We start from the raw sequence: 17,516 nt of genomic DNA on the forward strand, positions 1-17,516 counted from the left end.
CAGTTTGGATCCAGATGAGACGCCACAGAACGTGACGTCTCATCAGGATCCAAACTGTTTGCTATTCTGATAGTATTCTTTGAAAAAAATCGAAGAAACTGCTTATTTTATAAATTCAGCAGACGACATTTTAGCAGAAGACAAATTTCCCAGCATGCAAAGGGTTAAAGTGTTGTCCTAGAATAGCCTGTGCAGTCCACAAACAGGCACAACTATTTCCGACTACAGATTCCAGCTTATCAGTGACAAAACTTCCACCTACACTGGATTTTATTTTATACCGAAAATTCCATAAAATTGGAAAGTGTCGTCCCTGACTAGCCAGGGCAGACTGCACATGAGGTTCATCTGGGATGACAATGTAGGCACATGCATTAAGCCCAGTTTTCCCAGGACATGGTTCATATAGACACAAAAAAATTATTGGCAGGGTAATAAATTGTGGGATACATTGACAGACAGGCAAATGAGTTGGATGAAGATCAAGAGGAATTAGATAGAGATATTGACAGAAGTGTGTGGGGGCTCAGGCAAGTGGCAAACTTAGCTTTGTTGCCAAACATTTTTATAATGGCCAAAAATACTTTCCTTGCGTGTTTTTTTTTTATCAAACTGGTCTTGTGTAGTTTAAGTATTGGAACTATGTAATGTTTGTCATAATTAACAAATTGAATGAAAGTAACAAAGCCATGGTAAAAATAAACTTACTTTAAAAATCAAACATAGGCTGGGTATGTGGTTATTGTTGCTAATTTAACTCTGCCTGCCAGTGCTTGCTAAACAACCAAGCATTGGTCTGGGTCATTGGTGCAGTTGTTTTAAAGCCATGTTATCTGCTTTACTTTTAAACACCAGAACCAGACAATAATGAAACAATTGAACACTCTTTTTACAATAAATTCAAATACAGTAATGTTGTACCATATTTTTGTTATATTATTTCTTTAAAAAATATATGTAGTCTTATATTGGAAGATTTTCAAGTGGTATTTTTATATAAAATGTCTTGTCATAATTTGAATTAATTGTTTATGAAAATCAAACATGACATCTTCAAAGCAATAATTAACCCATTTATGCCTAGCATCTAGAAAAAAGGCCTTGGCAAACAGCATAGACCCAAATGAGACGCCGCATGGGTCTACTCTGTTTGCTTAAAGGAATTTCTGTAAGAAATTTTCTAAATATAGAAATAAATATACTAGACATCCCTAAAATTGGAAATAAATTGATCCAATTTAGAAGGATGGGAGATTCCACAAGCCATAAATGGGTTAATAGGTCTCCTATGAGGATCCTCACAAACAAACGGCAGCCAACTAATTTAGACATTTAGTTAAACCAACAACCCTTTGTGAACATTGGCCAGAGTTCCAGGTAACATCCAGAACAGGCTCACAATAGTGCCAATTGTTAATCAGAGTTACCTGTAGATCTGGGACATGAAACAAAACACACATCTGGCCTTGCCTATTAATCCAATATAGATCTGCTTGTTAACAGAAATCAAGGGAAAGATTTGCAGATGTAAAGGAAAACAGATCATTTCTTAAATGGTGAAAAGTTAATAGTGTTTATGTTAAGGGGTCAGAATTGTTTTATCAGCATTAAACACAGCCTCCTGATATAGGTTGAAACACACTTGAAAATCTTGATGGAAGCAAAGGTTATGTACTACCACTTCTTCAGAAGCTGTAATTGCCGTGATGTAAAGAAGCTCTGTCCAATATTTTAAAATGATAATTAATGACTTTTCTATTGTTTACCATTTAAGCTTGAAGTGCTTGGTTAGGCATAAATGTTAATGTTTGGTTCATTTAACAAAAAACAGTTTACAGAGGTCAATAAAATATAAACCAATGACAAATTCTTATTTCTATGCTTCAAAATATTTAAAGAGTAGACCACCAATACATCATGATGATTACATAGCAAAAAAGCTAGTTCATCCCCTGCAAAATGATGTTCTGCAGTTCACGAATAATTCGTGAACTGTTCATGAACTGTTCGTGAACTGAGTTCATGAATTGTTCATGAATAGTCAGTGAACAGAAAATGAGCCACGTCTGTGAAATGTTCTTGAAATTTTAGTTCATGAACTGTTCATGAACACTAATGGCATGAAGTGTTCATGAAATATTCTTGAAACCTAATGGCATAAAGTGTTCATGAACTATTCTTGAACCCTTATGGCATGAAGTGTTCATGAACTATTCTTGAACCATTATGGCATGAAATGTTCATAAACTATTCATGAACACCAATGGCATGAAGTGTTCTTGAACAGTTCATGAACAACACAATTCTTGGAAAAAATCAGGGTTTTGCTGTTCATGAACAGGTCATGAACATTTTTCTTCTATTTTTTCAATGGCTCATTTTCTGTTCACGGACTGTCGGTGAATAGTTCATGAACCATAGTTCTTCAAGAGTTCATGAACTTAGGTGGCATGAAGTGTTCATGAACTATTCATGAACAAGAATTTGTCAATTTATGCAAAGGTTATCATAAGTGTTACCAAAGCTCAACAAACAGGTCAGGGAAGGAAGAAACAAGTCTTGTATTAGCACTTAACATATTGATAGCAACATATAACAATAATTTAAATATAACACTAATAACTGAGATACAAGTGGTTTGATAATACTCTTTAAATTTCATAATACAACTTTGCACTATATGTTCATGAATAATTCATGTATTGAAAAGATTATGAATAGTCTCATTTTCAGTTTAAGAATCATTTACTAATCAATGGTTTCCCTGAAATGGTTACACTTACAGTGCCAAAGAACTTGAAATGGAACCAATGGCTGATCAGTTCAGCCGGTAATTTATTAAAGACTTACATTTTCAAATATAACATAAACCATGTGCCTTCCGTTTCAACTTCCTGTGCACACAAGATTCTTCTTTTGTAAAAACAGCAATGCAATGTACATGTTTGAGTTCTTGATATCATCTTAAACTGTTCTTGAAATAAGATTTCCTTAAAACGTTCTTAAGCTTGTCTTTTAAGTCTTCCAAGAACAATGACAGATCCTTTCAAGAACTTTAAAGAACATACTGGATTCTTTAAAAGTCCATCATACGTTCAAAAACATTGTGTAGACCCGTTTAAGAACATCAGAAGAAAAAATTTTGTTCAAAAAAGTTCTTAAAGTGTTCAAGAATAGTTTAAGAATAATTCAAGAACAGGAAAGGTCCTTAAAAAGTTATTGAACTGTTCCTGAAGGCAGTTCTTGAACAGTTCTTGTACAAATATTCTTAAAATTCTCTAGAAAAGGTCAAGAACTCTTACTTACAGTGGTGAAAGTACTATGCATATTCATACTAACTTCAAAGGTTTCACAAATCTACAAGATTAGTATGCTAGACATTTCAATATTTCTTTCAAAAATATTTATGAAACATCTAGCACAAAGGAATTCATGAATTATTCATGATGGATCCTCAAAGTCTGTCTCAGAAAAGTCATCAGAAATAATTGTTCATGAAATGTTCATTACTAAGTATTTATGGTTAGATGAAGAACTGTTCATGAACTTTGAAGTGTTCGACAAAAATTCATAAACTGTTCATGAACGTGTCTTAAGAACAGTTTATGTCCAAAAGTTCATGAACCAAGATCAGGAACTTTTTGAGAACAGTTCATGAACAATTCCTGATTGGCTTGAAGTGTTCATGAAATCATGAACAACATTTCGCCAAGGATGGAAGCCAAATTTGAGCAAATGCCAAGGTTACCTCATCGTTGGATACCCACGTTCGACCCATTCCGTTACTCTCCATTTATGGACCGTGGGACATTACTAGCTCTTTTCACCGTTTTAGGGTGTGTCAAATCCAGTAATTTCATTGACTCCCTCACTGTTTCATGAGGATATTTTTTACCAATGATACAACTTGTACTATAGAGACTTCGGGTGTGTTGTCAAAATTGCGTCTTCCGTAGAAATGGAATTTCGTCGTGCATGCATATACTTTAAAATTGAGAATTTAAACGACTTTCAGAGTAAAAGTATCTCTAGTCTCTTACATGGACGAGATGTCTTTTTAAGCACTCGGACAGGTGGATGGAAAAGCTTGGTGTATCAAATCGCAATTATCCAGGCGAAGCATTGACACCTCCAAAGCAAAGAGTATTCTTTTTGTAAACTGCTATTTCGTTGGTCTACTGAAAGGTTACAGTTACGGTCAAAATTGCGTGTATTTCTTATATTGTCCCACGGCTAATGCTGGAGAGTAACGGAATGAATAAGTCGTGGGTATCCGACGATGGAGGTACCTTTGATCTAATTTATATGGTTTTTAGATTATGACTGCCTAGTAATAATAATAAACATTCATATAGATGTATGTGCTATTTAACATTTATATATGTGCTTTTGAACATTTATATAGATATTACATTTTGTGCTATTGAACATTTATATAGGTATATGTGCTGTTGTACATTCATCTAATTGACTTAGATAATATAGGTTTATGCACTAATGAGCATTCATATAGGTGTATGTGATAATTGACTTCAATAAAGGCTGATCTGCTAATGGACATTCTCATTGGTGTATGTGCTTATAGACATTGAAATCGGTTTATGTGATAATGAATATTCAAATAGGTATAGGTGCTAATGGACATTCATTGAGGAATATGTGCGAATGCAAATTCATACACATATTAATGTGCCAGTGAACATTCATGTAGAGAAATTATTATTATATTGGCTTATCAATTTCACATGTTATGAAATGAACATGTTTTATTGAAACGCACCTAAGACATGCATTGAACTGACTACAATACATTTTATTCATAATTTGAATGGGCAATAAGCAAACACATCAAATAGAATTTGTTTTCAAAAAGCACAAGCAATGAAATGCACGGAAATCGGTCATTGACTATGATTATTTAGGTCGTAAGAGACTTGACAGCTACTCAGGCGTCAATAGCTTCTTACTTGATAATGTTCTTTCTATCTGAAGTGATTTCAACTACAAGTGCTTGTCGTTGGAGACAAAATTCTTTTCAATTATTGGACAAGCATGGGACTCAAATTGTGTCTGAGGCGGGAACATTTTGTAGCTGAAAAGTTTCAAACTATGTATGGGCTAGGTATTAGGGAAATTAAATATCAACAATAATATCATTTACCGTATTTTTCGGGGTATAAGACGCAACTTTTTTACAGACAAAAGTTTCCCTGCGACTTATTTACCACAGCATCTTATTTATGGACAAAAAATAAAAACAAGATAAACAGAATATCATTTTTTAATCAGATATGTGTGAATAACCCCGTGTCACTATCAATCGATAATTTCAGGCGTTTATTGCAGTTATATGGCTTTGTTTTACATACCACATTAATCGGTCCCTACAGTGTACTTACCCGCTATAAAATCATGGCAAGTTACGTATTATTCAAGACTGATAATAGCCAACGGGTGTAATCCTCCTGGAAATTTTGCTTTTCATGGGTAATATTATCAACACATTGTTTTCGACACATAAGGCGTTTTGATAAATTAATATTGAATCCATTACAAATATAATGTTTTGTTAAATTCCCAAATGAGAATAAAATTTGTAATCCGAAACAAACATCCGATTTAATGTTAACACGACGTTTACAAATGCTAACTTCCAATATACAGTCATCATGTATATTTCCTGTTGTTTCCTTTGTCTCGGCAAAAAGCGCGCGAAAATTATCTGGCAATGTACAACGTCATGCTATACGCATGGAAACCGTGCGTGTATTGATTTTTGGATACAAACTTTGAAGTGCAGAGAACATTGAGTTCTGTTGATTTGGGTTAAAAGTTTCTTTGGTATTTTTTAAAACAATTATATCACGAAGAATTTGACATTTCCTCTAATTTAATTTCAAATCAAACACGTGCTATCTTTATTGTTACGGTCTTTTAGTTGAGTAATTATTGAAACAGTTATTGTACTGTATACTGATTGCAGAGAACATCTGGACGAAACTGGATTTAGTGTTGGGCATTATGAAAACACGCTTAGCACGTCTACTGACCTATTGTGTGGAATTCGGTCTGTGATGTTTTGACAAAAGGGATTAACATGTGTGAATGCAACTCTGCCGATTTGGTCCATAATTACCGGTAATACATTGTTTTGAATGTCATTATTGTTAATCAATACATTCATATAAATATAATGAAGAAAATAAATAAAGCGATGAAAGATGTGAGGTCACGAATGACCGCAATCCCTTTTGACTAGGCATCTTCGATCTAAAATCCAGCATTAAAGAGAATTCAAATTTTAATGGATGAACATTTTTATTGCATATTTGGGATTATTTAAGCATGGGATACGTGCGTCGTATACACTGATGTGTCTTATATGTGGACAAAGTTCGAAAAAGGTAAAAAAATAGGGGATGCGTCTTACATTCCGGTGAGACATATAACACAAAAAATACGGTAATTAAAACAGAGAACTGTTGGACCATTTTTAAAGGCCTTGACAGCTTTTTCGGCCATAAATTAATGTAGGGAATCTTTAGGGGTCGTAAAATTATCCCTGGAATCATGTGATTGTTCCATGAATTTACTACAATTTTGAGTTCACTCATGCTGATCAGGGAATACACTTTTGGTTTTTATGTTATTTATTGTTTAAAGGCAGTCTTTTTTTAGTCCCTATCCATTTTAGCTGGAAAGTGTCACCCCTGATTAACCTGTGCAAACATACATAACCAGGGTTTCCCCAGATAGAGGGTCAAGGAATCAGTTTTCATTTACACAACACAGTGTTTCCACCAGACTAAGATGCATCGAAAAAACACAATACAGTTGTGTTTCTGTGAAGGCATATTGGCTATCACTCTGTAATTGATGCTTAATTTGGCATGCATTTATTCTCTGAGAGAGAAACCATGGGACAATGCCAACTATTGCTTAAAGCATAATAGGCAATTTTATGGTTGCATATCACTAAAAACAGTTCTTAAAATGACATTCCAAGGGTTTGGGGGGTAAACCGCTGTATCTTCTTCACATTTCTTTATAAGATACAATAGTTATGTGTGCAAACCTCAATTCATGATTGGCATGTCCTGATGTTACCAAGAAACACTTGTATGAGCTTTGATTGGCCTTGCTTACATAGATCTCTTCAAAGCCTTTGACTTTGTGTTTTTCTGATCAATTAGAACTATTATCTGGCTTTTGGATGAGGAGTGTTTGTCTGCTGTTGTTTTTACTGGAAAAAGGTGTAAATATTACTGGCATTGATGTTTTGTGAATGGATAGAGCAAGAAAATCAAGTTTAGGATTTATCAGAATATTAACATCTCCTGGTGAAAGTGGTATGCAATGTAGAGATAACAGTGATGTTACAGGAACTTGGTATTATTGGGTGAAAAAAGTGCAGATTTGGCAAGCAAATTAAGCTTTATTAATAGGGGAATGAAGTACTAGACAATTTACATTTTTCTTGGTAAATGATAACATTTATGTTTTGTTGTATTGTAAAATGTATAACAAAATTTTGTAGAAAATAGGCAATGAATAATAATTTAATTTTAATTTGAAATGTATTGAATTCTTATGATAAAAAAGGTATACAATTAAACATGTTTCCTTGTTTAAAGGATAAATATAAGTGATAATACTTTTTGCTAATGAATTAATGTTGCTTACAATCTAAACATTCTGTTTGAGACAAAATGTTGGAATATCAAAAAGGTAGCCTTGATTGTGTTAATAATTTATTATTAAATGATTTAAAACCATTAAAACAAGATTTGTTTCAAAATTTAATTGGTATTTAATTAGTGCTGATATAGCTTGTAGAACTATTGAACATGGATGATGAAACAAAATGATGATTAAACATAGGCATCACACATTTAAAAAGTGAAACGTGCATGAAACAGGTACAGTCAGCTTTGTCTGAGTCATCTTTGTTTTGTATTCATCTGGGTGAAGATAACAGTTTAATGGGGAAAATTATCCGCTTAAGGCATGTTTAATACGACATCTTACATTTAAACCATGAAAATCAGAATCTTAAGTGAAGGCCTTAATGTTTAAAGAAGCCAATGGTTTATTATGGTGTCGTGAGCTTAAAATTGTGTAAATAAAATATAACATTATTTAATGCCTAAACTATGAAGAAATTAAAGCAAGGTAAAAACTTATGTATTTTATTGAAACCTGATTGATTAAAATTTAGGTATTGAAATGGCAATACCATGTAAGTTAATTAGCTAAAAAAAGGTATTTATTAATTGAAAATGAATTTGTCAAATATGTTAACTTTTTTCCTTAAATTGTAGCGTCTTATAAAATATTATATGATGTTGGTTTTTGTCAAAAATCCACAAGTGCAAAATCGTCAGTTCAATTTTTATAAACATTTCGACATAATAATATTCACAGTATTGTGTTGGCTTAAAATACAAATGTTAACTACCATATAATGAAATGTAAACACAAAGCTGTTTTCATCAAGTCACTTGCACATCAAGTGTTCACACATTGTCAAACAATCATTAATTGTAGCAACCAGATACACATGATATAAACCTTCAGTACTCCAGTTCCCTCATTTTGATGACAAAAACGTAGTAACTCCCGTAAAAAGTGCATCTCGCAAATCAATTGCAAGAAACATGAACATTCTCAATTACAAATAGGGTGATTACTTTACATATTTCCTATGTTTATTTAATTGTTCTTTATGTCTGCCTAAATTTAAGCACCTGTCAAATGAACAGTAAAGAAACCCACTTCATAGGAAAGTCTGAATTTGATATGTCAGCCATGTCCATCAACTTTGTTGCTTACACAAAAAGACCTTCAATTGTAATACAATGATCAACCTTGATGTTTCCGATCAGATACTTGCACGGGATGATGCAGCATTATTGTTAAAAAAAATTCGTAGAGTTATATGCAGAATGTTTTTTCCAAGCTGTAATAACTTTTGGATACATCTTATCTAGTGAGAAATATGAGGTTTTGTAATTATTCGACTAATAAATATTTCTTGAAATTCATCATTTCCATTTTTTAATTGTTTGCACTGTCATTATTTTTATTTCTGAATAATCTCTTAGTGTTATATCGGATGGAAATTGAGTAATAAAACCTGATACAAAAAATAATAACATGGGATATTTACAAAAAGCAGTAAAATCGATAGAGAGATCAAAAGTAGTACTGTTCTTTTTTACTTAATTTCTACTTGCAAGATAGGGAATAGGTAGTGAATGTGGTAAAAGCTATTGTGGTATTACTCATACATCTTACTAAAACATGTCGCATTAAAAAATATTATCTGTACAGCTTTTTCACATGGTAACTGAAACCTCCACAGTCATCTGCACAACAGTGGTATGCTGAGCATTAGTTAGTAGCCTTGGAATGTTTTAATTGAAAGAGAAAATGTTTTGGATCATCTGCCAAAAACAAATCGACTTTAATCTATCTCATTGGCTAAGCATTTTTCGTAAACTTCACTTTTAATGTTTTTTATGTACAGGGTATCTAAAAGCTAACAGTGTTTCAAAGAAATCATGCTTTCAATGTGACATTTATGTGTTCAAATGTTGAAGAATTGTGGAAATGTTAAAATTCCGAAGAACTAGTGGTGTCAAAACAGAGCAGATTATCGCTGATGGCAACCAAAATAGTAATCCTGATTTGGTTAACAACAACAACAATAGCCAGACGGGTGTCAGTGGTTCAAATGATCATGGAACTGACAGAAAAATATCACATTTGGATAACAGAAATGACCATGGTGACAACAAAAATGCTAAATTTGGATTTAATACCAACCGAACCCCAGGTGACATGTCAATGTCACAGAAGGTAACAACTTTTGTGGATTGTTGTATTGATAAGTTATTGTGCCTTTTTTATTACAGTAATCTAACAATACCCCAGCAGGGGCTCGAGGATATTGGAGTCACTGTATGGATCAGTTTGTTTGCAGAGAAATGTTTTAACTTGGGGGGCGTAAACTACTTTCACATTTCTCAAGGGATGAAAGTGAAACTCAAAATGTCATCACCATAACTGTAGATGCCCCTGTGAAAATTTAGTTAATAATTAGTATTAGTATTTATTTAATAAATTTGTACAATATCTAAGAACCTTTTATTGCTGCTTCTACAAAAAAGATTTTAGATCAATTCCAAAATGATTAAAGAGTTTTTGTATCAATTTTTTTTAAAAGAATAATTCTAGTCTTCGGATTGGTCTAGAAGTAAATTATACATTTTTTTAAATACGTCAATTCTATATCTTATATTCTAGAATCTATATTCTTCTATATTCTAGAAATGCATGATACTTCAATCTCAAATAATTCTTGAAGTTCTAGAATAATTCTATAACCAACAAAAATTCTAGGATATTTTTCACAGAGCTTGGCAGACACTTATGCTCTGTGATCATTCAAATTTCCATTTTTTTTGCCATTGAACATTATTAGCTGACAAAGCAGTGGGGAGGATTGAGTCACATTAAAACTTCACGACAAAGTTTAAGTTCAATTCCAGGATTTGTTTTCACTCTAATTGTTGTGGATTATTATTATGAGCATAATTATGACCCCGAAGGTGGGCATATAGTGATCGCATTTCCCTCCGTTTGTCTGTCTGCCGTCTGTATGTCTGTCTGTCCATCACATTTTGCGATTAGGTTTTAAAAAATGCTCATAACTTCTACGTCGCTTCAGATGTAACCTTCCTATTAGGTATTCATGTGTATATGGACAAGGCCTTTCCATACGCACACAAAAATTGACCCCTTTGACCTTGACCTTGAACTTAGGGTCCATGTTTCGAAATCTGCGTTTAGGTTTCGAAAAAGTGTTTTTCGGGGGCATATGTCATCCTATGGTGACAGCTCTTGTTTTCTGAATGGTAATTTTGTAAGGATCCAATATAATGTTTGAAAAAAAACAAAAACAAAAACGACAATTATTTGGTTAATATTTACTGTAGAAAATCTTATGTTGCTACAAATTTGGCCTAACAGTTTTAATATCTGTGTGTAGCGTTCAATTCAAATTCTTGGTGGTTTATACGTTTTTTTTGTTACCTAGTTACTGTGACTTATGTTCTTATTGACAGAATGTTTCTGTACTGATTACTTAGTCGGCTCATTAAAATTTCGGTAAACCTTAGGGGGAAACATGTTAAATTTCCTGATTATTATTTCTTAGGGAAAGTCCCTAAAACTTAGTTAGTTTTTAGATTGTTATTCCGAAATGCAGCAAAAAAGACATTGACTTAGTGACAGCTTTCATAATAGACTAAAATGACATAGACAAATTACTTGTATACTTTGCGAGTTATTTGTTGCTGCATACTTAGGTTGTATTGACTCCATGGTGTTTATGTTGTATTGCTAACATCTGTATTGTTGCTGGCAATGTTAATTAAGTTTGCCACTAATCACATCACATCATCGGTACACATTATATAGACCACCAGGTCTTCAGTGAGTGAGTGACAGTCAGATTATAAGCATCATGATAATAAGCATGGAAGTCAACATGCAAGATGCTGAACGGCTTGGCCCTCTGTGCTCGTCACCTTAGATATTCTAGGTAATTGGAAAATACTGTATGTAGCCTAATATGTTCAAGAATGGGTATTAATTAACCCTTTACTGTTTAGATACCTATTTGGACGCATTTGTAGTCCCTTATAAAGTCTAATTTAATAAAAGACTTTTCTTACTAGATTCAAGTTTTATTAAGGCTTCATTTCCAACCGTTAGATACTGATGAGCAGCAAACAGCATAAAACCTTAAAAGACAGTGAGTTAATACTCGCAGGCTGATCTGGTTTTATGCTGTTTGCACATAGCCATTTTGGCTTTGCCTCTGAGTGGGAAAGGGTTAAAGAATGATTTTCTCAATGACATGTCATCATATCCACCTTTATTGTTATCTCATCATCATCGTCAACATTGTCATCATCATTATAATTGTGATTAGCATCGTGATCATCACTTTGGTCATCATTTGCATCATCATCATCTCCATCGTCATTATTATAATAATAATAATTATCATTATCATCAACATTGTCTTTATCATCATCATCATCATTGGCCTGACCATTATCTTTGTGATCCCCATCATCATGATTATTATCACCATCAGCATTATTGTTAGATTTCCACCACCATGACCGTTATCTATATGAGCGGAATCATCAAGAACTTAGTCTATCAACAAAACACTATTTATTCTGACCTTTTTTTACCATCAATATTTCCGATAATGTCTTTCCATTATAACTTAATACATGAAGAAGCAATATTAATTGTGTTGTATGTATCATTCATAGCAATCTATTAATATAGATGAAGCATTATTAGAGAATTATATGTGGTATTTGATCATAATATGTTCATGAATAACTTATATAATTACAAACAGAAGGCACTGTTTAGTGACACATTATCTAGTGGTACACATAGGTATTGAGTATAAAACTTATTAAGGCCTTTTTGTTGAACATTTAATTCATATAACTGCAAATTGTAACATATTTGCCTAGCTTCATATTCAATAAAAATGTTCAGCAGTTTGTTTTGGAGGACTTTATAAGTCTACATCTTAATGTGCATCAACTGTTCTTACACTTGCTTAACCCATTCAGTGCAGGAACCGAATTTTAAAGGCCTTTGCAAACAGTTTGGATCCAGATGAGACGCCACAGAACGTGGCGTCTCATCTGGATCCAAACTGTTTGCTATTCTGATAGTATTCTTTGAAAAAAAATGAAGAAAATGCTTATTTTACAAATTCTGCAGACAACATTTTAGCAGACAACAAATTTCCCAGCATGCAAAGGGTTAAAACAACATAAATACTCAAAATCAACAAATATTTTGCAAAATATTTGATAAAAAAATCGGTGTTCCTTTTAGCAATAGCCAAAACTTTCAAGGTGAGATGTGGTATGGTTACATCTATGTTCCAGGACTGCAAGTTGAGTTGTCTCACCTTCAACACATGTGTTTTTCCTTTTGCCTGAAAGAAGTTGGAAGAAGTCTATCCAGGACTATTTATTTATTTGTCAGTGAATTTCGGCTGGGCTTTGGAACCTCTGACTTCCAGCCGTAAAAAGCTTGTTTACTTTGGTCAGTGGTGTATGGCTGGAGTAATGGGGCCTGGCCTGTTTGTTTATTGACCAAACCATTAATCTCGCTCACTCAATGACCTCATGGCAAATTGCTTGGACATATAGTGTGATGAATTTATTGCTTAGATTTCCGAATAGGGTGTTTAACTAATTATTATGGACTTAGGAGTTAAAACTGTATTCCCTTACTTTGATGGCGGATGTCACACTTTTGGGTTAAAACAACATTTTTGGGTTGTCAGTACAACTTCTATGTATCTAACACTTTAAGTAACTAATTAAAAAACAAGCAAAACAATCCAAAAATGAAACATGGACACTTACTGGTAAGAGACTTCAAACATTTTGTGTTTAAACAAATATGTTTGCATTATGTATACAATATAATCAAGACAGACGTAGCAAAATAACAGATTATACAGAAGATATTATATTATTGAAAAATTAAGGAAGAAGGAAAGTTTATTTTAATTTCCCAAAACACAAGGATTTAATTCTTCTAAGGGCATGTTTATTTTACATTATCTTCCTTTGATAACACTATTCTGGTTAAAGTTGTTTCCCTTGATATGATACTTCTTAACATGAAACTGCCTTTCTTAATGGATATTGTTTGTTATGTATCAGGCAAATGCATATATCTGCAATACATTTTGTCAAATCTGATGATATAAAGTTGTATTTACAACTAAAATAAAAAATCAAATTAAATACAATCACTTTATTCACATTGCATTTAGTCATTCAGAGTGATAACTTAAATGGTTGAAATACTTAAATGTTTGAAATACTTAAATGTTTGAAATACTTAAATGTTTGAAGAACCTCAGAGTTCTTAAAAACTTTCCTTTAACTTTTTTACTGTCAAGTATGTTTTTGGGACAGAGTATTGCCCATAATGTGGCACACATATTTTATGAAAACACAAGTGATGTATCACAAGTGTATATAAGTAGATTTGTTTAGGACATTCCTCTTGAAGGGTTGGTGGACAAATGGGCAGTATTATCAGCATAATGGGCCATGTTTTGTAGCAAGTTCTCATTATCTTATCATAACAATGATACCAACCCAGTAATATGAGCAGCAAATTGCAAAATCAAATGGGGCTTATTTCTTGATGTCCAAGTCTTAACTTGTTTATGGTGCCAAAGCGTTTGTTGACTTCTGTGATAATTATTATTTATGAAAGCAGAAACCTTTGTTACTCACTCAGTAATTGACAGTTGGTTAGGAACATTTGGTGTAGAGAAGCATATTTCAAACTTTGAATGTAATACTGTTGTATCTGATAAACATTTTCATATCAAGTACAGTATTAATTCACTAAACCTTGATTTCTGAGTCTTGTTGGTTTTGTATTAATGTTTTTTTTTGTATTAAGGAGATTAAGTATTCCTTTTTCATAAAAGATATTGCCTGTCTAAAGCTTAAGATTTTGTAGTCAATTCATTAGGTATCTCTGAAACCAATCAATTAAAACAAACAACAACCAAATTTTAGGAGCACAATATGTCCAGCCAACATGGCATATTAGCATTTACATGATATTACATGAGCCGGGCTGTGGGAAAATGGGGCTTAATGGATGTGCGTAAAGTCTCATACCAGACAGTGTGCAAAAGCAAATCAGGGTTTAGACACTTTCCGCCTAGCCTAGTATTTTGTTTAGAAGAGATTTCATTAACCCTTTGCATGCTGGGAAATTTGTCGTCTGCTAAAATGTCTTCTGCTGAATTTCTAAAATTAGCATTTTCTTCGATTTTTTTCAAAGAATACTATCAGAATAGCAAACAGTTTGGATCCTGATGAGACGCCACGTTCTGTGGCGTCTCATCTGGATCCAAACTGTTTGCAAAGGCCTTTAAAATTCAGCTCCAGCGCTTTAAGGGTTAAAACAAAAATTCCATACAAGCGGAATGTGTTGTCCCTGATAAGCCTGCATGGACTGCACAGGCTAATCTGGGACAACACTTCACGCACATGGATACGGCTCACTTTTTACGGTCTTTTGGGCTTACAAGGGACCAAATTGACTGTCAGTTCCTGTGCTGGGTTTTGCTGCTTGTTGCATACCTGATAATAATGGCTCACAAGTCATTACCTCATGGCTGTTTACCAACTGGCACATCTCACCTGTGCTATAATTGACTGTGTTACAATGTTACAATCATCAGCCGGTAGGAGAGGTGGGGGAGGAAGAAACATGCAACATCTGGGGGATCTCAGCTGTTACTGTCCTAGAGATCCCTATCTCCCCCCTCAGATGGGTTAGGGACAGGTGCATGAGGCTCATCACCCTATCTCTCACTGGCAGACCAGGTTCACACTGAAATATACCTAGTAATAATATTAATGGTGACACCAACCATTGTTTGTACTCTCTTGTGTATTGGTTTTAACAAATATTTTAATATTTTGTCTCATTGGTGAAAAAAAGTACCATGTGACATTAAATTTCAATATCACATGGTACCTTTTTGCTACAAAGGGTCGATTTTGTCAGCTTATTACTGAATGAATGTTATATAATTGATACCTACATCACAAAATGTGTTCTCTCATATACACAATGCTGTGAGACTGTGCAATTCTTTGAAGATCAGGCTTTTAAACTGGGCCCTCATGAATGTATAACCACTGAGCATCTCATGGCTTTTGAGTATGGGAAACAATTTAACCCATTTATGCCTAGCGTCCGGAAAAAAGGCCTTTGCAAACAGCACAGCGTAGATCCAGATGAGACGCTGCATGATGCGGCGTCTCATCTAGGTCTGCTCTGTTTGCTTAAAGGAATTTCTGTAAGAAATATTCTAAATATAGAAATAAATATACTAGACATCCCTAATTTTGGAAATAAATTGATCCAATTTAGAAGGATGGGAGGGTCCACAAGGCATAAATGGGTTAATAAAATACTAATAGACAATCAATTACAGGCTATTTTGCTATTATGAAATCATAGAACAAAAACAGGTTTCTCTTAGATAGTAAAATTACAGCACAATTGATACTCTGACATAATTATTTATGTTTCACTACCGGTACTTGATTTAAAACACATGAAGAAGGTATCAAATACATAACATATTTGCCATTAATTTGAACTGAGGTGATAAAACTCAAAATGCTTATCAGGATTTTCTTCCAAAATAGCACTAAGGTCAGAAGAATCTTGCCCCATTAATTATAATACAACATATTTGTCTCTTTCAAACCCAAAAACTAAACTAAAAAAATGACATTGGAATTTCATGATATAGTGATTGAAAACTGATGAAGACTGACTGGAGTGTTTGGAATCTTTCCATTGAGAGTAAAGTGTTTCCATATTTCAAAGGCTAATAATCCTCATACGTATTATGTATTAAAGTGCTGATCTATCACTTGCAACCTACGTCAAACACTTAGCAAATCTACATTTGTTCTTTATTATTGTGTAACTGGTACTTTCGCATTATTCTGTAATTATAGAAACATTTACTAATCAAAGATGGTATCTTGTAGCATAGCATTAAAATTAATTGGAAGAAATCATTTACGATCTTTGTTGTTTCTTATAACCCAATTGTTATTTTAAGTAACAGTTTGAAGAAAGATTTGGTATAATACATTTTAATTTCTGTTTACGTTTAAGTAAATGCTGTTTTAGATAAAATGTTGGTAAGTTTTATAAGACTCGCAAAAATTGACCTGCTATATGTGAACTCTATAATACAGAATAATTGTTGTTTTTTGGTTCATGATTCACCAACAATGATGTCATAACAGTCATTATGGTACTTGAAGATATTCATTCATTAATGACCACATAAGAGAAAGTTAGTGTGTTATTCTTTTATTTATTTTATCCTGATTTGAATGTGAAAATTAATGTATTTGTCATTATCTTATATGAGGATATTCTGTCATAAAGGTCACAGTCTGGTTAATATTGGTGTGTCTTAACTATTGGTTTCAGTAAAGTGGTCAAGTGCTGCTATTTGGTTTCAGTAAAGTGGTCTAGTGCTATTATTTGGTTTCAGTAAAGTGGTAAAGTGTTATTATTTTGTTTCAATAAAGTGGTAAAGTGCTACTATTTGGTTTCATTAAAGTGGTCAAGTGCTTTGATTTGGTTTCAGTAATTAGGTCAAGTGCTACTTTTGGTTTCAGTAAAGTGGTCAAGTGCTATTATTTGGTTTCAGTAAAGTGGTCAAGTACCATTGTTTGGTTTCAGTAAAGTGGGCAAGTGCTACTAGTTGGTGTCAGTAAAGTGGTCAAGTGCTACTTTTGGTTTCAGTAAAGTGGTCAAGTGATATTACTTGGTTTAAGTAAAGTGGTCAAGTATTATTGTTGGCTTTCAGTAAAGTGGCAAAGTAC

At 33.3% G+C, this 17,516-nt stretch overlaps 1 protein-coding gene and 1 long non-coding RNA gene across 6 annotated transcripts in view; one reads left to right on the forward strand and one right to left on the reverse strand.

Moving 5' to 3' along the window:
- The window catches only part of LOC127849528 (uncharacterized), a 145,590-nt gene that overhangs the window by 48,615 nt on the left and 79,459 nt on the right, over positions 1–17,516 (reverse strand). The window lies entirely within an intron of this gene.
- The window catches only part of LOC127849524 (neuron navigator 3-like), a 200,169-nt gene continuing 191,918 nt past the window's right edge, over positions 9,266–17,516 (forward strand). For 4 of the 5 annotated variants that reach the window (XM_052382147.1, XM_052382145.1, XM_052382149.1 and 1 more), the window contains exon 1: positions 9,267–9,861. In XM_052382147.1, coding sequence (XP_052238107.1) covers positions 9,613–9,861 — 249 coding nt within the window. In that variant the 5' untranslated portion in view covers positions 9,267–9,612. Of the gene's footprint in view, positions 9,862–17,516 lie in introns of all 5 variants that reach the window. The other variant, XM_052382148.1, reaches the window with a different exon arrangement.

Source organism: Dreissena polymorpha, chromosome 11, assembly GCF_020536995.1.
Source record: "Dreissena polymorpha isolate Duluth1 chromosome 11, UMN_Dpol_1.0, whole genome shotgun sequence".
Lineage (NCBI taxonomy): Eukaryota > Metazoa > Mollusca > Bivalvia > Myida > Dreissenidae > Dreissena > Dreissena polymorpha.